This window comes from Myotis nattereri (genome assembly GCF_964212035.1).
Source record: "Myotis nattereri genome assembly, chromosome: 3".
Classification (NCBI taxonomy): domain Eukaryota; kingdom Metazoa; phylum Chordata; class Mammalia; order Chiroptera; family Vespertilionidae; genus Myotis; species Myotis nattereri.
Window position 1 is genome coordinate 28,662,971 of NC_138077.1, and position 21,307 is coordinate 28,684,277.

The 21,307-nt window shown below is 38.5% G+C and overlaps 1 protein-coding gene across 1 annotated transcript in view; it reads right to left on the reverse strand.

Annotated features, from left to right (window-relative positions):
- Positions 1 to 21,307, reverse strand: part of ZBBX (zinc finger B-box domain containing) — a 107,270-nt gene that overhangs the window by 31,953 nt on the left and 54,010 nt on the right. Inside the window, exons 9-14 of the mRNA XM_081087655.1 lie at positions 18,527 to 18,701; positions 16,163 to 16,283; positions 8,294 to 8,403; positions 7,833 to 7,933; positions 6,382 to 6,461; positions 4,194 to 4,333 (exon numbers count right to left, since the gene is read on the reverse strand). Of these exons, the coding sequence (XP_080943781.1) occupies positions 4,194 to 4,333; positions 6,382 to 6,461; positions 7,833 to 7,933; positions 8,294 to 8,403; positions 16,163 to 16,283; positions 18,527 to 18,701 (727 nt within the window). The remainder of the gene's footprint in view (positions 1 to 4,193; positions 4,334 to 6,381; positions 6,462 to 7,832; positions 7,934 to 8,293; positions 8,404 to 16,162; positions 16,284 to 18,526; positions 18,702 to 21,307) is intronic.

The following is a 21,307-nucleotide window of genomic DNA, read 5'->3' on the forward strand; positions in this document are numbered from 1 at the left end:
GTTGAAAATGAGACAAAACATCCATTTATTAATGTTTGAAACATGATACAGAATGTACTGGTATGGTTTAATTTACCCTATTCATTGGAAGCCATGTTAAGTCATAAAAATTAAATATCTTGGTTCAATATTCATAAATCAATTTAATTTATCACATCAATAGGTTAAAGAAGAAAAATCAAAGGATCATGTCAATAGATGCAGAAAACATGACAAAATCCAACACCCACTTATGATAAAAACTCTCAGCAAACTAGGAATAAAGGGAAATTCTCAATCTGATAAAGGCTACAGAAAAAAACTACAAATGCACACACACACACACACATACACATACACACACACAAAAAAAAACATAGTTCACATCATACTTAATGATGAGAAACTAAAAGCTTTACTCATAAGATGAGAAATAAGGCTAGGTTTTACCCTCTTACCACTCCTTTTTCAACATTGAGCTGCAAAACCTAGCTACCCAGTAAAACAAGAAAAGGGAATAAAAGAAATGCAGATTCAGAAGAAGTGAATTTGATATTGTTCACAGATAATATGACTGTCTACGTACAACGTCCAAAAGAATTAAAAAAAACCCTCCTATAACTAGTTATTGAAAGATTGCAGTACACAAACTAAACATACAAGTCAATCACTTTCCTATATACCAATATAAACAAGTAAAATTTGAAATTAACATAATAGCATTTACATTAGCAAACAAAAATGAAATACTTAGGTATAAATCTAACAAACTATGCACAGATCTATAGGAGTAATACTAGAAATATCTGATTAAAGAACTCAAAGACTAAATAAATATATAGTCCATGTTCATGGATAGGAAGCTTCAATATCATCAAGATGTCAGGTTTTCCCAACTTGATCCATAGACACCATGAAATCTCAATCAAAATGTCAGCAAATTATTTTGTGGCTATAGATAAATTGATTCTAAAATTTATATTAAGAGGCTAAAGACCCAGAATAAGCAACACAATATTGATGGAGTAGAAAAAGTCAGAAAACTGATGCTATCCAACTTCAATAATTATGATACAACTATACAATAAAGACAATGTGGTATTAGCAAAAGTATAAAAAATTTGATCAATGGAGCAGAATAGAGAATCTATAAATAGACCCACATAAATACAGTCAGCTGATATTTGACAAAAGAGCAAAGACAATACAATGGAGAAAAGACTGTCTTTTCAACAAACAGGGCTGGAACAACTAAACCTCTGCATGCTCCAAAGGTCAATCTGAACACAGACCTTCTACCCTTCACAAAAATTTACTCAGAATGAGTGATAGACCTAAATGTAAAATGCAAAATTATAAAACTCCTAGAACACTGGAGAAAATGTAAGTTATATTGGGTATCATGATGACTTCTTCAAACACAATACCAAGCAGATTCCCTGAAAGAAATACTTGATAAGCTGGACTTTATTAAAATTAAAAATGTCTGTTGTGTGAAAGACACTGCCAGGAGAGTAAGAAGACAAGCCACAGACTTGGAGAAAATATTTGTAAAATATGTATCTAGTAAAGTACTGTTATCCAAAATAACAAAAGAAATCTTAAGAAAATGTGAAACCCAACTGAAAAAATGGGCTAACACCTTAGCAGACACTTCATCAAAGAAGATATATTGATGGAAAATAAGTATTGATGAAAAGATGTTCAACATCATAAGCCATTAGAAAATTGAAAATACAAACAATAATGAAATACCACTGCACAATTATTAGAATGGCAAAAATTTGAAACACTGGCAACACCAAATGCTGATGAAGATGTGGAGAACAGGAACCATCATTCATTGCAGGTGGGAATGCAAAGTGGTACAGCCACTTTGGAAGACAGTTTGGTGATTTCTTACAAAACAAAATATACACTTAACATGTGATCCAACAATCAAATCCCTTGAGTATTACCCAAATGAGCTGAAAATGTAGGTCCAAACAAAAACCCACACATAGATATATATAACAACTTTACTCATAATTGCCAAAACATGGAACTGATCAAGCTATTTTTCAATAAGTGAATGTATCAATAAATTGTGGTACATTCAGACAATGGAACTTCAGCACTAAAAAGAAATGAGCTATCAAGCCATGTAAAAAAATAGAGGCATCTTTAAATGCATAATACTAAGTGAAAGAAGCCAATTTGAAAAGACTGCATACTATATGATTCCAGCTCTATGACTTTTTAGAAAAGGCAAAACTATGGAGACAGTAAAAAGATTAGTGGTACCCAGGGGTTAGGAAGAAGGGAGACATAAGAAATCAGAGCGCAGAGGATTTTCAGAGCAGTAGAACTATTTTGTATAAAATATAATACTGGACACATGTCATTATACATTTGTCCAAACCCACAGAATGTACAGCCAAGAGTGAACCCTAACATAAACTATGAATTTGGGGTGGCAACAATGTGTCCATCTATGGTTGTTGACTGACAACGTACTATTCTGGTTTGAGATGTTAATAGTGGGAGAAGTAATGAGTTTGTGGTGACAGAGGGTATATGGAAACTCTGTACTTCCTTTGCAGTTTTGCTGCAAACCTAGAACTGCTCTAAAAAGTAAAGCCTAGCCCTGGCCGGTTTGGCTCAGTGGATAGAGTGTTGGCCTGCAGGCTGAGGGGTCCCAGTTTCAATGCCAGCCAAGGGTACATGCCTGGGTTGTGGTTTGATCCCCAGTAGGGGGCGTGCAGGAGGCAGCCAATCAATGATTTTCTCTGATGATTGATGTTTCTCTCTCTCTCTCTCTCTCTCTCTCTCTCTCTCTCTCTCTCTCTCTCTCCCTCTCTCCCTCTCTCCCTCTCTCCCTCTCTCCCTCTCCCTCTCCCTTCCTCTCTGAAATCAATAAAGAAATCTATTTTTTTAAAAAATAAATAAAGCCTATTTAAATAAATTAAGTATCTTTAAAGTAACACTTAATGAACATTTATATTCAGCATTTTCATGCAGGTAACTGGAACACTATGCTACAGTTAAGTTAAAAAATATCCTCTAGACTAGATCTGGAGCTGTGGAAAAGTCCTAAACGCCCATGTGAATATACTTTCAACCAATTTTCTTCTGAGAACTAAAATTTCTGGGGTTAAAATAAACAGCAAAATAGTCAAAGCTTGTGTATACTGTACTACCAATTGGTTCTATTAAATTACCAACATTTATCTACACTAATAAAAGAGAAAAATGGTAATTGGCGTACAACGCTACCCTTTTCATTGGCTAATCAGGGCTATATGCAAATTAACTGCCAACTAAGATTGGCAGTTAACTGCCAACAAGATGGCGGTTAATTTGCATATGTAGGCACAATGCAGGGAGGCGAAAGGGAAAGCAGGAAGAAGCCCCCTGCCACTGACAGTGATCGGAAACCCAGGGGGGAGATAAGAGCTGGGGGGCAGGGCAAAGGCGACCCTGGGGCCCCCTTTGCCCTGCCCCCCAGCCATGATCGGAGAATCAGGTGCCTTTGCCGCCCTAGCCAGTGATAGCAGGAAGTAGGGGTGGAGCCAGTGATGGTAGCTGGGCACGGTCGAAGCTGGAAGTCCCGGGAGCTAGGGGTCCCTTGCCTGGGCCTAAAGCAAAGCCCACGATCGCGGGGCCACTGCAGCTGCGGGTCCCGCTGCCCGGGCCGGACGCCTAGGCCAGAGGCGTTAGGCCTGGGCAGGGGCGGAGCCTGCAACTGCGGGGAGCTGGGGGTCCCCTGCCCAGGCCTGACACCTCTGCCGGAGGCCTCAGGCCTGGTCAAGGGGCCGATCCGGTGATTGGTGATCGGAGGGTGATGAGGATCAACTCCTCTGGCCGAGGCATCAGGCCTGGGTGGGGGGCGGAGCCGGGGATTGGGGGGATATGATGGCTCCCTTGCCCAGGCCTGAAGCCTGGGTCAGAGGCGTCACGTTTGGGCGGGGGGTGGAGCAAGCGATCAGAGGGAGATGGGGGTCCCCTGCCCAGGCATGACTCCTGGGCCAGAGGCCTCAGGCCTGGGCGGGGGTCAGAGCCAGTGATCGGGGGGAGGTGGGGGTCAACACCTGAGGGCTCCCAGTATGTGAGAGGGGGCAGGCTGGGCTGAGGGACACTCCCCCCACACACACACACACACACACCCAGTGCACGAATTTCGTGCACCGGGCCCCTAGTTGTTAATAATAGTAATCAACAAGGAAAAACATTACCTTTCGAGTTATCTTCACAATACGAAGGGCTGTTGCTTAGATGAAGATGTAAGAGGTCTGTTTTTCCCTTGGTGAAAGCATGATGCTGATAGACATCATTTTTATACGGAAAAGTATTCTGATAATCATAAAATGAGCAACTTCCATGTTTATGGAAAAGCAAAAGAATACCATTGAAAGAAATGATATTAAAAAGTCCCAACTTATTAAAAGAAATATAATAAAACCTTAAAGAAATAGGGGTATTCACATTGATTTAATGTTTGTTTCAGCCTTGCTGTGGACACATTCTAAGCTACAAGTAACTAAGTAGTATTATGGAATTAAAAGAAATAGGCAACTGGGCCAACACTGGTTTTACTACAAAATTTTAATTGAAAGTTGTTTTTCTTTTTAAATTCTCAAATAAATGTGGTTCCTTATATTCTTTCTTCAAAAGATGAAGCGTTAATCTTTTAAGTTCATTAAAATGAAATCAAAGGTGTTTTTTTTAATTAATTGAATTTATTAAGATGGCATCGGTTAATAAAATTATATAGGTTTCAGATATACAATTATATAATACGTCATCTGTATAGTATATGATGTGTTTACCACCCCAGGTCAATTCTCCTCCCATCAAATCAAGGTTTTATACTTAAATAAACTTTTAGTTGTTCATAAATGAACTATTTTAGTTAAAATACCATATGTGGTATTTGTTTCATTTTTAATTATGCTTACCATATATATAAGCATAGTTACAATTTAAATAACATTTTCAATGTATTGAATAATATATTTAACACCTTAAATTTACGTAAACTCTATAGTACCATTGTAAAAAACATATGCATTATGCTTAATCAAAAAGATCCTCTTGAATCACCTATGATTCTTTATGATTTTTCTAAGAAAATAGGAAGCTCTATGGGCACTTCAAAACCCAAGATGCTAAACTGTTGCTAAACAATGATCAGTAACTTTTTCTGCCTTCTCTAATACCATACAGGGAGGTCAAAGCAAAGATTTGTGATAACATATATAAAATAATCAAATTAAAGGGCAGAGATAGCATTCATTTCCCTGGGGCTATATTAGTGGATATAAACCTCTTATTTACTGACCAGAGGTTGTGCACTGCCTTCTGTCAAAATGTCAAATGGCAAAAGCACATTTGCTACTAGACATCTGGGTCTCTGTGTCAAAACATGGGGCTTTTCACATCTGAGTGCGTCACATAGGAGCATTGCTATTTCTAAATGCTGACAAGGGCCCAAGTTTATCTGAACATATAAACAAAGAATTGGCCGAAGGATTACTAGATAGAAACTTCATTCTGCTGTTTAACCAATTTAATACTTTGTAGGTAAAACACCTTGAAATCCTTGCTAAAGTGAAGGGGACTTGGAGTAAAATTTATTAACAAATAGAGCTAGAGCCCTAGCCAATTTGGCTCAGTGGATAGAGCGTCAGCCTGCAGACTGAAGAGTCCTGGGTTCAATTCCAGTGAAGGGCATGTATCTGGGTTTCAGGCTTAAACCCTGGCCCTGGTTGGGCAACCCATCAGCAACCAATCAATGCGTCTCTCTCACATTAATGTTTCTCTCTCTCTTTGTATCTCTTCCTCCCTTCCACTCTTTCTAAAAATCAATGGAAAAATATCCTAGGGTAAGGATTAACAATAACAAAAAATACAGCTAAATATTATTTTTCATTTGAAATGACAAAATTCTACCAAAAGCAAGTTGCAAAGTGAACCATTATACTTAATTTATCACACAATAAAATCTATCTAGGATGTAATCCATAGTTTGGGAGTTCTTTTTTTCTCTCAAGCTAATTATTCATATACCTGTTTTTATTTATGGTTCATAGCAAACTAAAGTGAGAAAAATCCAGAGTTATCTTTGCAGAAAAGAACAAGGCTCATATAAAATATATTGGCCTTGGTCAGTCACTTTAAATAATAGTAATTCTTAAATTCAGAAGCATCTATTAAGTAATCCAGATATTAGATAAGAGTATAAATATATCATTATGGATACTTTTCTAATTATTGAATGTTGACTAATATTAGCAATATTGTACACAAATTTAAACACGGCTTTACCTGTTTTTTTTTATATTATGTATGTCTCATTTAAATAAAGAGTTGATTTTTGGTGGGTTTTTTAATAGCATCAAAAGTGAATTAGAAAGACCTTACCTTTGTTGACTAACTGCATCAGCTAATTCAACTTTGTAAGGCACGATCTTTCCTTGTTCTTCAAATTCTTCTTCATAAGTCTTATTAAATGCATGTTGTATAATATTAGTATATTCAATAAATGGGTCATTATATGTTAACCAGCTAACTTGTAGGTGATATTTAGAGAATTTTCTTTCACTAATAATGTCATGAATTCTCTGACTATATGTCATAGAACATGAGTTTCTAGAAGAATCCAACAAATTCAAAATAAATTTGCTGAGGGCACTTGCTTTGTCAGTTATTTTATCATTACTGTCACACCAGAAACAATAATACCAACTCATGTTTTATACTGTAACTACTAAGTGCCAAGTAGGTTAGTTCTCTGGCATAAGCTTACTGTATACATCAAGAATTTAGTAACATGTGTGTGTATGTGTGTTTGTGTATTTATTTGTTCAATAGCTTAAATTTATCCAGAGGGGAAATAAAAATGTTGCTAGGTGCATGTGCGTGCGTGTGCACACACACACACATACACACACACACATACACACACACACACCAGGGGCTATTAACCTAAAGAAAAAAGTAGTATTTAAAGAAGTACTTCCTACATTCTAGTATTTTTCTTTCATAATCACAGTAATATAAATATCAAGTATATGTGCTATATTCAACTACTTGATTAGAAAGTCAGAAATATGCAGTTTGTCACAATTTAGACTCTCAGCCCGGATCTCTAGCTCTGACTAGCTCTAGCTTTAGCTGGTTCTACGTGTTGTCTTCTAGAGGTCTGTATTCAAGTTATTATACACTAAACCCCTTAAATCTTCACAATATTTTCCCTTAAATAGAAAAAATATTAAATGACATTAATAAAAACTAACTATATACAGATTTTATTAATGAAATACCACACTAATCTTTGTTTAAAAGCCTGATAATATAAAGAACTAAATAAAGCCCTAACCGGTTTAGCTCAGTGGATAGAGCATTGGCCTTCAGACTAAAGGGTCCCAGGTTCGATTCCAGTCAAGGGCATGTACCTTGGTTGCGGGCACATCCCCAGTAGGAGGTGTGCAGGAGGCAGCTGATTGATGTTTCTCTCTCATCAATGTTTCTTATTCTCTATCTTTCTCCCTTCCTCTCTGTAAAAAAATCAATAAAATATATTTTTTTAAAAAAGAAGAGTGAACTACATGTCTATAAGTTAAAAAATAAAATGTCTTTTCATCTTTCATACCATATGCTTCCAAAAAAATGACACTTTATCAATTCAGAAATTTACTGTCAACAGTAAAATAATAGTTTTATTACTAACAGCATGTTTAAATTCAAACACTTATAAATTTCATATTAAACTATGCTGAATTATAAAAGATTCTTGTTGAAAATAATATGTAGTTGTAACTATATGTTATGAATTTCCTGTTTGTTAAATAAACTGGTCATTAAGCACTCACATCATCCAGTTCAACTATTTCTACAGATGTTTCAGGTCTCTCTGTTCTTAATTCTTCCACTGGCAGGAAAAGAGCTGGGCATTGTACTTCAGTCTCCTCAACTAGGGAATAAAATTGGAAAATAATATCATCAAAGCATATACTTTACCTGATAATTTCCTATCTTTAAATAACATAGCCAAAAATAAAAGGATAATGTTCTCCTGTATGTCCACACAAATATATAAATGCTGTCAATTTTCCTAGTTCAAGTAAAATATACGTTTTCTTAATATTCAATTTTTAAATGAAAGTGAATCTAAAAAATGGAAGAAAGTATGCATTTTGATCAGGAGATAAAGGGTACATGGTCCAGTTGAGAATCATACAGTAAAGAAAAACAAAAGCAAATGCTGATTAATGCTTAGGGTATATAATTTGAAATAATAAATTTGAAAATGTCTAATCAAGACTAAACTAACCATCATTATCTTCATCACTTTCACTTTGAGAACATTGTGACTCATTAATGGTTGTACACTGAGGTATGAATACATCTGGTGGCATATTTTGAAGTTGCTCCCGTGGAGTTCTACAAAACAAGAAGGAAGCAATTAAAAGACTAAAATACATTATCTAAAATTTCCCTGACAAGATCTTGATTTATTTCACAGAGGAGTGAGTCTACAAAATTAATAATGAAATCATAGCTGTACCTCTAATTCATGGAAGAAAAATATGATTGCATAACAGAACCTTAATTCACTAAAATAATTTTGTAAATCAAATTAACAGCACATAAGATTTTTAAATTGCATATCCCACTGTTTTTTGTTTAGAGTGAAAAGTAAAGTTATGATAGAAGTCAGTGTTCTTGCAGAAGCCACATGAAGCCCATTAAACATACCACCCTATTTAAAAAGCTAATTTATGAATGTGTGTTGTTTCCCACAGCTTTGTGCATTATGTTGATACATTCTAAGAGAACCTGAAGAAATTATTCTAAGCTTCCACCAAGCCAGGAGGGTGAGAACATAGGGCCCCACTATATGAATATGAAGTGTTCTGGCAATGCATATGTCACCCAATTAACAATGAGGTTTGGTGTGGCCAACCCCATGTCATAAGGAAGGCAATGAAGCACAGGGTTTCTCAGAGGTCAAGAATGTCCCAGAGGTCATTCCCAACTTATTGGGGAGCTGGTCACTTTTTAACAAAGAATAAAAGTAACTATAGCCCTTGAAAACCATACAGGCTCATGAAGTCTACATATAAAAAGTCAAAGCATGTTTAGTGATATTAATAGGTAAGATTAATGCATAACTTAAAATGTACCAGGCTCTTTTTCAACTATTTTGGGGGTATTAAATCTTAATAGATGCATTAAATTGGCACTAGTATTATTTTAATTTTACAGATGAAAATATTGAGGCACAAAGAAATAAACAAACTTGTTCAAAGTCATTCAGGTAATAAATGCAGAAAAGGAATTTAAACCCAAGGCTGCTGCTTCCCCAAGCCCATGTTCATAACAATTACACTATATTGCCTTTCTTTCAATTTTCAAAGGCAATAAAAATTTTATAATTTCATGGAAATCTATAGCTATGTGTATTTTCTGAATACAGGTAATCTATATATAAGAATATTTCAAAATATATATATTATTCAGCTTTTTGTCAAAAAATTAATGAACATGTCGTTTTATATCCATAATTGAACTAAGCGATAGAAATACTAAAGAGTAAATGTCAAAGACAAATTGGGATTTGGCAATCAGAAATCTCTTTCCAGTTTGACATGGATATGCTATATTAAAATTCAATCACAGATACACATAAATGTACTAAATTTTCCAGATACTTCTTCATGAAGTAAAAACATCTAATTTTATGAATAAAGCCCTGAACCAAAGACTGACAGAGTCTATATAGTAAAGCGATGGAGGTAAGGAGCCCTACGAATGTTTATTATAAACTCAATATTTTCCAGATGGAAAAGTGTGGGCCAAGAGAATTTGAGATTTGCCCATAAACAAGCAACCATTTAGTCAATAAACAAGTCTGCATTCTGGATATTGAAACCCTGGCACCCATGCCTTATTAAAGATCATGCTATATAAATAAAGGATAAAATATATTTTAGAATAGAATTACCTCAAAATTTAAATAAATATGTATTGAACATTGACCAATTCATTTGAGGAAACTTTTGATGAGCAGTTCTAAATGTATTCTGTCAATCTGTTAGGCTTTTTGTATCAGAATCACCAAGGAAGATATTTTTAAAATGTAGTCTCATATTCATCTTTTAAAACATTGATTTTTAGATTTGCCTGAGGTTAGGTAGATAAATCAATATTCTAAAATTTGCCCCGGTACTTCTGATGATTAGCTAAACTTGACACTTACATGTAATGAAAAGAGTAGGGGAATTTGAGTGGGAAAACCAGCTAATTGCTAATATCCACCTTTAAAATACTCTAAATCCAAATCTCATGCTCTATTTCATGAAACTTTCTTAGCATTTAATAGATCTACTAGAGATATTAAAGTAGCTCTTAAAACACATGTATTGGTTGCACATAAAATACAAATGTTATTACCCAATTTAAAAAAGAAAAACAAAACAAAATGCAATGGAACCTCTATATATATAAAAAGCCAGCGACTGGAACGCCATAATGACCAGAATTACAGGTCGCTATGACGCCCACTGTGGCCAGCGAATAGGCCTGATGGTGGTGTGTCGGCTGTGGCCCCTCCCTCTGGCTGTCCCTGCCTCCGATCGGCCCACCCCACCCCAATCAGTCCACAGCCCCTCTTCCCAGCCAGTCTTGCCTCTGATCGCACCCCCTACCCAAATAGGGAGTGGGGCCAGCCAGCCAACCTCCTGCAGCCCCTCCCCCCAGCCAGCCCCACCCCTGATGGGCCCCCATCACCCTATTGGCCCACAGCCCCTTCCCCTGGCCGGCCCTGCCCCTAATTGACTCCCTACCCCAATAGAGGGTGGGGACAGCTGGCCAACCTTCTGCAGTCCCTCCCCCCACCCAGTACCACCCTGGATTTGCCCCCCACCCTGATCAGGGGCAGGGCTGGCCAGCCAACCACCCAAAGCCCCTCCCCAAGGTCTGCTCCACCCCGATCATCCCCTACCACCCCTATCAGCCCACATACCCTCCCCCCAGCCAGCTCTGCCCCTGATTGGCCCGCCACTCCGATCAGGGGCAAGGCCGGTGATTGGCCCCCCAACACCACCCACAGCTTCGCCTCCAATTGGCCCCCCAACACCAATCAGGGGCAGGGCTGGCCAACCCACCACCCACAGACTCTCCCCACTGCTGGCCCTGCCCCCAATTAGCCACTCCAGCCCAACCAGGATCAGGGCCCACTGGCCAATCTCCCACAGCCTCTCCCCCTAGCCAGCCTGGCCCTGATCACCTCAATCGGGGTGGGCCGGCTGGCCAAACTCCCACTGGCTCCTCCTCCCCACAGGTCCGGCCCTGATCTGCCCTGATCGGGGCCAAGCTGGCCAGACCCCACCCATGCGCAAATTTGTGCACTCAACCTCTAGTATATTTATAAAAACCTATTATAAAACATGACAAAGATAGGCAAAGATAAAGTCTTAACCATGATCATCATTATCAACAAGGGAAACTTTTCAGAAGTACAGCATCAGAAATGTTATAATCAATTTACAATCACAAACTTGTAAATTGCAAATAGATTGCCCCACACTAGCATCTATAATTAAAACATAAATCAATAACTAAAAAAAAAAATGACTGTTAAAAAAAATAACTGTAAATAAGACCCTAGTGAATATATTCACTAATCATTATTTTCTAACAAGGAAATTTGCCAACATTTAGTAGTCAGCATAGCTCAGGATTTCATGTGCCCATGATTAAAGATTTTTGTATGTATCCAAGCAAATGATGGCACTCATTTAATAATGAAATTGTACTTTTATTGGATAACAAACTGAATGTGAAAGGCATCAAAAGGCAACCACAATAAAAGATAAGTGAATTTGATATTATTATTATATATTAATTCTTAAATTAGAATTTTTGAGTTTCACAGGTGAAGAATTGTTAAGGCATCACACTTTAAAGGAGACATAGAAAACTTAAACAATAGTTACATAGGAATAACCAGAATGTGATATGAAGAACTTAAAACCCTGCCACATAAATCACAATGGGATACACTACACAGCTATTGAAGTGACCACCAAAAGAAAAGAACCTGAAAATACCAGGCACTGTCAAGAATGGAGAGCAATTAGAACTCCCATAGATTGAAGGAAAGAATGCAAAACTATTCAGTCTTATGGAAAACAGTTTGTAATCCTATATAATAAAAGCCTAATATGCTAAGTGTCTGGTCATCTGGTCAATGATTCAACCAATCAAAGCATAATATGCTAATAATATGCTAAGGCAGCTCAACTGTTCACTATGACATGCACTGGCCACCAGTGTTCAGACAGTCAACTGGCTGGCCAGTCACTATGACGTGCACTGACCACCAGGGGGCAGATGCTCCAACCAGTAGGTAAGCTTGCTGCTGGGGTCCAGCTGAATGGGACTGAGCGAGATGGGCTAGACACACCCAGGAGCCCTCCTGTGGCACCAGTCATGCACCAGTGGTGTCTCTTGGCCTGACCTGTGCCCTCTCATAATCCAAGACTCCTCAGGGGATGTTGGAAAGCCAGTTTCGACCTGATCCTGCAGGCCACTCCCCTCAGGAAGCTCCCAGATGCAGGGCTCATGGCTGGCAAGCACTGCTGCTGCAGCGCGAGCCTCTCCAGATAGGGACTGATTGGTCACATGCCCACAGCTGGCGCAGTGGGGCCGGGATGATTGGGAACTGCAGGTAGGAGCTGCAGGTGGTGTTGGACTGCGGGTTTCAGCCAGATCCCCACAGGCCACCCTGAGAGACCCCTTCCATGCACCAGGCTTCTAGTTTTCTCATAAAGATAAACATACACTTAAACCATACAATTCAGCCATCCCAGTCCCAGGTATTTACCCAGAAAATTTTAAAACCTATATTCAAACAAAAACCTATATATAAATATTTATAACAGCTTTAACCATAATTACAAAAATACTAGAAATCAGCACCCTATTTTTCAACAGTTGAATAGGTGAACTGTACACCACAATGATGAACTAATACTCCACAACAAAAACAAATGGATTTTGATTCACTCAAGAATATGGATGAATCTCAAATGTATTATGCTAAATGAAGGACACAAGGTCTACATATTATATGACTTCATTTACATGACATTCAGAAAAAGTAAATGTATAAAGAGGGAAATAGACCAGTGGTTGCCACAGGTCAGGGGAGAAGACCTGACTATAGAGGGGAAGCATGAAGGAATGTTTGAGTGAACAAAATGTGCTATTTGGTACAATGGCAAACACATGATTTGAGGTATTAATAAAAATTCATAGACCTGTACGGGAGTTTATGCTAGTCAGTTTTAAAAAGTAATCAATGAATGGTAAAGCCATTCCAAAGAAGGTGGGGAAGAAATGGGTGTCATGTCCTGAGCAACTTTGGAAAACAAGGTTTAGACTGGACACTGTGGGCTAACCATAAAAACACTATACACATGTGCTTCAGTTGAGGAGTCTGTTTCTCACAGTGATATTAGTCATGTGAAACTACTTTATACATATACTGAAGTTGATAAATTAATAAATATATCACAGACCATGAGAGCCAGTATTCTCACTGTAGGCAAAAGAAACTACAAATAAGCTACATTGCTATGAATGGACCTTTAAAGACAATTCTGGTGATCTATATCAGTAGAAATAAGGGTGGTAAATGCCATTCTGATGAGGTATTGAAACAGGAATTTTTGGGGTTGAAAAAGACAGGTTTAAATTTTAGAAATTAAGGGGACCATGGAGGAAGCACAGGGCTGCAGAGCAGCATAAGATATATTTCCATAGAATAGGGGAGCTGAAAAGCTGCAACAGGTACATTTCCATAGAATGAGGGAGCTGGGAACAGCAAAAGGTCTATATTTACAAAATAAAGAGAAGGAAGCCCTTCATCCAGAAGGAGAGGAAGAAAACCCAAAGGGAATAAGAAAACAATAAGGAAGGTGGGGGGGGGGGGGGGGCGACCTTACATGTCCCATGTGAGGTTGGACCTTTGAGCTCAGGAGTTACTAAAGTAACCAGTCTAAGGGATTAGTGACCAATCAGAGGGGATATCAAGGCACCAGGTTCTGTAGCCTTTATAAGCCATAGGGAAAAAGAACTCAGTGGGACCCTTTCCCCCTCCTGACATGGGAATCCATTCTGTGGGACTCTTCCCCCTCCCTACTTGGGGCTCTGTACTTGTTCTTCAATAAATTTCCACCTTTGCTATACCATCTTCTGTCTGTGGATTCATTCTTCAACTCTGGTGGACAAAGAATCCGGGTTGAGTCCAGGAGAACACCACATGTTCCAGTCCAAAAATTCTGTTTCAGTATCAGATGGAAGTAAGAAACATGCTACTACACAATGGAGAAAAGGCAATCTATATTCATAAACCAGCACAGAACTTTCCTGACTTTTGTTTCTGTCATAGGGTTTTATGAAAGGTAGAACTTGCGAGTTTTGAAATTATATATATGGCTGAGGCAATTTCTAAGCAGTGTTGAAGGAGAGACCTGGTTCTCATGGCTGCTCATAGTAAAATGCAAGAAGAGAGAAATGACTTAAAGACAGAATTATTAATCAAAAGAGAAGCAAAACTCAATAATTTGGAACATTCTCAGACTATCCACACTGAAAATAATGAGAGCCTATTCAGGAGGAAACAGGAAGTAAATGGCCAAAGGATCATCCGATGGGGAGATTAGCCAGGGCCTATTATCCAAGACAAAGAAACGATGACCCTGAAGGCAATTCAGAAATCTATCCCTCCCATCACAGAACAAGAAAGGCCCAGGCTACTGCAAAGAGCAATGCCCAGAGAAGCTGTAGGGATAAGGCCACCTGTGTGAGCCTAGACTATAAGTGCCACCGGATTCCATGCTGGAGAGTCATTGGGATGCAATACAGCATTCAGCCACCATAGAAAAGAGACAGCCCAAAGCCATGGGGGCAGAGCCAACCAGAAACTTGGGAGCCCAACTCTGCCCAGCAAAGCTATAGGGAAGGTCTGCTGCCTCAGTGTGTCCAGGTTGGAGCCCTACTCTAGTGTATCTAGAAGGTGGGACCTCCATCCCAGTGGGCCTGGTGGGAAGAGCATATCTACTGCATGCCTGTCACACCTTTGTATTTGGAAGCATATATCATGTTTGATTTCACAGGTTCACAGTTAGAAAGCAATCTGCCTCCAAATGAATCATACACTGAGTCTCACCCATATCTAAATTAGATGATATTTATATAATAATGTGAACTTTAGACTACTGAATTGGTGTTGGAATGAGTTAAGAATTTTAAAGCTATTGAAATGGAATGAATATATTTTGCATGAAAGTAGGACATGACCTTGGAGGGATCAGGAGCAGAAAGCTCTGTTCTGAATGTGTTCCCACAAAATTCATATGTTGAAATCCTAGCTCCCGAGGTGATAGTATTAGGAGACTAGGCCTTTGGGAGGAGACTAGATCATGAGGGTAGAGACTTCATAAATGGAATTAGCGCCCTTATAAAAGAGACCAGACAAAGACCCCTCCCATCTGATGTGAGGAGGACCCAATGAGAAGATGGGCATCTCTGAACCAGGAAGCAGGCTCTATCCAGACACTGAATCTGTTGGCACCTTTATCTTGGACTTCCCAGCCTTAAGAACTGTGAAAAATAAATGTTGTTTATTAATATTTAATGTTAAATTTTAAACAATGTATGAAATGGTGAATCTACTGTAATAGTCTTTGTATAAAATATATTTGAATACTCTTGATAAAATTATAAAATTAAAAGTCTAAGTAAACTTAAAAGTAAATTCTGAAAAATATAGCCTCAAAAGTTTATGCTAATTTCAAATGTCTGAGAGCAATACCTTCTCAAAGTAGTCTTTCATTAATCACATTATTTTGCTATTATTCTAAAAATTGTATATTGTTTTATGCCTTTTCCCCACCTTTACATTTATATTTCTCAAGGGAAACCCTAAATTAATGATGTATCATATATATAAATAGGATTAAAATTCTTATTAGAACAGTAGAAGCTTCATGTGGATTTAATATTGCTTTAAAATTATTTATGCAAATATAAAGCAGACATATAAAACTGCTACAGAAAAGCATGTCACACAAGCAAAAATATAAATAGCATTTTATATTACTTATTAATAATACAAAAATTCAGAAAATACCTTCTGTGTTTTTTAAGCCATAATTTTTCCATATAGGATATACTGTCTTCTTTAAATTCAATATGAAGTGGTTCTCTCCAAATTTTCAGATTGGTTTGTACCTCACATTCTTCCAATGAGTCTATAACAATAAATATAACATACATAGTTAATATAACCTAGTCTATAAATTGTAATTTCTCCCAAGATACAGAACTTGTCAAATATGCTTTGATATTCATCTATAATCAATAGTTCTGGGCTTAAATAATGCAAAAGTTTTAAATATTGATGATTTATCAAATAACTGTGTAGACAGTTTTCTTCCATAATCCCTTGAAATGAAAGAATCTTATGATTGCCCAGCCAGAGTGCCTCAGTGGTTGAACATCAACCTATGAACCAGGAGGTCACAGTTCGATTCCCGGTCAGGGCACATGCCTACCCAGGTTGCAGGCTTGATCCCCAGTGTGGGGCATGCAGGAGGCAGCCTATCAATGATTCTATCTCATCTTTGATGTTTCTATCTCTCTCTTCTCTCCCTTCCTCTCTAAAATAAATAAAATTATTTTTTTAAAATCTTATGATTCACAAGGATTTTAAAAGCAACTAATTCTTTTAAATGCGAACAGATAAAAACAAATAGATTCATTATATATTCCATAAGTACACACAAGCATAAAGGTATGTATTATAGTCACTGACAATAATATTTACAGAAGATGGGAAACAGAAAGGAAATAACTCAGAAGGTAGCACCTGGAGGAGACAACTTTCTTCAGGAATTGATGTCGACATGGCAGTTTACTTCCAGATGCTTCAGATGTTTCTGAAGTACTATTAAATTAAAACCACTATTCAGAGATATTTAAAACTGATGGAGATTTCTGGGAAATAAAAAACTAGAAAACTTGGAAATTCAAAGCACATTACTAAACGAAATGGGGCCAAAAAAAATTTGGAAAGATACTCATGTCATTTGAAATGAGATGCAAAATTAGTTATACCATTTTATCTCTATCAGTCCAGCATAACTTTAAAAATCTGGTTATTTAAGTGTTGGTCAAGGGAAGCAACCCAACCTTTCATACTCTGCAGGTGAGAATGTAAACTGATACAAACACTTAGGTAAATAATTCAGCTTTATCTAGTGTAGTTGAGTACATGCACACCCAATGACCCAGCTCTTCCACTCCCAGGAATAGACACCCTAGAAATGTGTGCACATGTGTTCCAGGAGACCTGTACAAGAATATTGTACAACAGCATCATCCATTTGTATAGCAAAAATGAGAATCAATAACCATCTACATTCAAATAGGCAGATAGTACTATCCTATATAATAAAGAGGTAATATGCAAATTAACCCTCACACCCTCACAAGATGGTTGCCTATGACCAGGCCGGCAGGGGGGCTAGTGAGGGACAACCAAACAACTGAACAAGCAGGCTGTGTGGGGCAACCAGGCCAGCAGGGGGGGTTAGTAAGGGACAACCAAACGACTGAACACCAGTCCAGCGGGGGGTGGGGGGGCCGTGAGGGGTGTCCAGGCTGGCAGGGGAGCGGGAGTTGGGGGCAACAAGGCCAGTGGGGGGGGGGAGTTTGGGGCAACCAGGCTGGCAGAGGGGGACAGTGAGGGGCAACTAGGCCAGCAGGGGGGCAGTCAGGGGTGACCAGGCCAGCAGAGGGGGGCAGTTGGGGGCAACCAGGCTGGCAGAGGGGGGCAGTGAGGGGTGACTAAGCCAGCAGGAGGGGCAGTTGGGGGTGACCAGGCCAGCAGAGGGGGGCAACAAGGGGTGACCAGGCCGCCGGGTGGGGGCAGTTAGGAGCAACCAGGATAGCAGGGATGGAAGGGTTGGGGGAGACCTGGGTGACAGCAGGGGGTAGTTAGGGGCAATCAGGCAGGCAGGGGGGGCAGTTAGGGGTGACCAGGCAGGCAGGCAGGTGAGTGATTAGGAGCCAGCAGTCCAGGATTGTGACAGGGATGTCCGACTGCCGGTTTAGGCCCAATCCTCAGAAACCGGCAGTTGGATATCCCCCAAGGGGTCCCAGATTGGAGAGGGTGCAGGCTGGGCTGAGGGGACCCCCCCCCCCCCGACCATGCACAAATTTTGTGCATCGGGCCTCTAGTATTCATATAACAGAAGACTCTTAAGCAGTGAAAATGAATGAAATACAGCTATGCACATCTTCACGGATAAATATCATGGGTTCTCTAAATATTAAACCACTAACCTTTGGTCATACAGTGAATATTTTTTTGAGGAGTTATATGAAACTGCTATCCCAATGTTAATAGTTTTGAATATTGCATTTATATTCACAGATAAAAAAGTTAAGTTCAGCTTTATTTACAGCATTCATTTTATAAAAATAGCTATACCTGGCTTTGCTGCAGGCAAGTTCTGCTCCCCATTGTCATTATGATGTCCAGTTCTCCATTCATTTAAAACTTCCTGAAAGGACTGGGCAGAAGCTTCTTCATCAAATGACCCTTCACACAAGAGCCTATCTCTCGGGTTTATACACTCTCCTTTTTGTGTTGTTGAAACTTCCATCTAAACCAATTAAAAAATGTATCTAAGTATTCTTTTCTAAATTTTCCGGATCATAAAATGAAGATAGCATTAATTGTTAGGCATTAAAAGTCACATGTTTCTTAAACTTACAAGTAGAACATTTTAAAGTTTTACTTATGTCTATGCTCTACTGGTTTCTTTCAAACTGTGTCCGCAATTATAAATGGTCTCTTCAGAAATTATTAAAACTGGAGCCCACAAGACTGACGATTTATCATTATTATACACCAGTGTTCTCCCTGGAAAGTGACAACAGTCTTGTATGTGATCCTCCTACTTTTCCAATCTCCTGCTCCTGCCATCTCCCCACAGCAGAAAGAGCAGTTTCATAACTTGCAAATTTGATCAGGGCAAGCCGCTGCTCAAAACCCTGCAATGACTCTGTATGAAGCCCCCAAGCCCTACTAGGACTTACAAGGGCCTACACAACCTTGTAGCCCCTGCCTTTCAGTTCAATTCCTTCAATTTTCCCCTTCTCTTACCCTGCTCCAGACAAACTTATATTCTTACAGTTCTGGGAACCCACCCAGCACCTTCCCACTTAAGGGCTTTGCACTATCTTTACCCAATGCCTGGAATGAGCCTTCTCCACACTCCACACATTCATTGTACTCATTTCAATCAATCCTCTGCTCAAATGTCACCTACTCAGAGAGTAGGTGATGACCTTGCTGATGATCTAAAAATATAGACCCCTCCCCACACACATTCTAATCTCTTATCTGCTTTATTTTTCTAAAAATAACATCTCTGTGTGAATTTACCCTACATGTGTATTTGTTTATTGTCTCTCAAACCATTAGAATGCAGTGAAATCAGGGGATATTTTCCTCCCTCAGTGCCAAGATCCAGGCTCAAAGTGATGCTAATTAAAAGGTGGTTGAATGAATGAATAAATAAATGCATGTGAAACATTGCATGCTGCTTAGCGTAAAGATGGGAGAAACGATGAATTCAGTATAAAATATAAATCCACTGTGAACACACTGAAAAAATAAAGGCTGGCATTGGCAGTTATCCATAGAATCAGAGAAATCCAAATGATGAAGCCAGAGCAAAATAAATTCCAAACTAATGTTAAATCACCAAGTGTGGATTACCTATACTAATATCAAATTGCTAAATCGGCATTGTGTATCTTCTAGATACACAAGTAGGATCTTTTATGTTCAGTCCTTAATTGCAAAGTAAACAGGCAGATTGTTAGAGTACAATTGAGAGAAGATGATTAAATAGTGCATAAAAAATTTAAATATAAAGAAAAACCACCTGGGAACCTGCCAGACACTGTGCTAGCTGCTGGCCACAGAACACAGGTTAATAAGTCCACAACAGAGACAGGCGCAAGAGCAGGTATTTAACTCACATAAACAAGAATTCCGTGGGCAAAAAGTGGCGCAGGCAGGATTCCAGAGAGAGGGGGTGATACATAGACACAGACATGGCGCCAAACAGCAACATGGCATGAAACTGGAAGTAGTTTATATTGTTCTAGCACAGAGCGGGATATGAAAAAATATAAAGAGTGGGAAGACAAAGAGGGGGCAGATCATGAAGAATCCTGCCTGCCACACAGAAAATTAGACAAACTTATTGAAAACACAAAGCCACTGAAGAGTCACACACAGAAAGAGAGAAATGGGGGGAAGGAGGGGAGATAGTGAATTTGGATGCCAGGAAAATGTTATGGCCATTTGGCAATATCAACATTACAAATGCATAACCCTCTTCAGTTAGGAATGTCAGGAATTTATTATGTAAATATACATATGTATGCAAAACATTTTTCAAAACATTCTTTTTACTATAGTTTGTGTTGGCAAAAGACTGAAACAGGTTAAATGTTGATCAGTGGAAAATAAATCTTAAAAAGTCTAATAAATGGAGTATTTTTTACCCATTATATAGAATGAGAAGTACTGAGAAGTATTTTTTACCCATTATATAGAATGTGTGTAGAATGCATTTAAATTGATATGAAAATATTTTGTTAAGTGTAAAAAGCATGTTTTAAGAGCAGTTTGCAAAGTATATTAATATTGGTTTCAATAAATACCTACATACAAAATTGGAAATATTATTGATCCCTAGAAGGAGAAAGAATGAAATGAAATTTACAGCCTATAAACATTTTTCACTTTAAGAAAGAGCTAATTTCAGGATTAAGAATAACAATAAGAATAGAAATGACCAAACAGTAAAGAGAGGCTTTAGATGGTCGACTGCATGGAACATGGTAACTGATTGGATGTGCAGAGGCAGGAGAGACAGGACTATTAAAAATAACTGTTCTTGCCAACTTGGGAAGCTGAGAAGCTGGGAGATGGGCTGACACCAATAGTAACATCTATTGGAGGAGAAATAAAGAATTTGATTGGAAAATATTGAGTTCCAGAAATATGTGGGAAGGAAATTACAGGCATCCAGTAAGCAGTGTGTGTGTGTGTGTGTGTGTGTGTGTGTGTTTTGCACTAATGAAGAAGCATTGAAAACTCAGTGCAATGGTTTCAGTGTGCAGTGATTGCAGCAGCTCCCCAGGGAGGCTCCTTTCCAAGCAACAAATCAGAATCAGAGCTATAAGACAT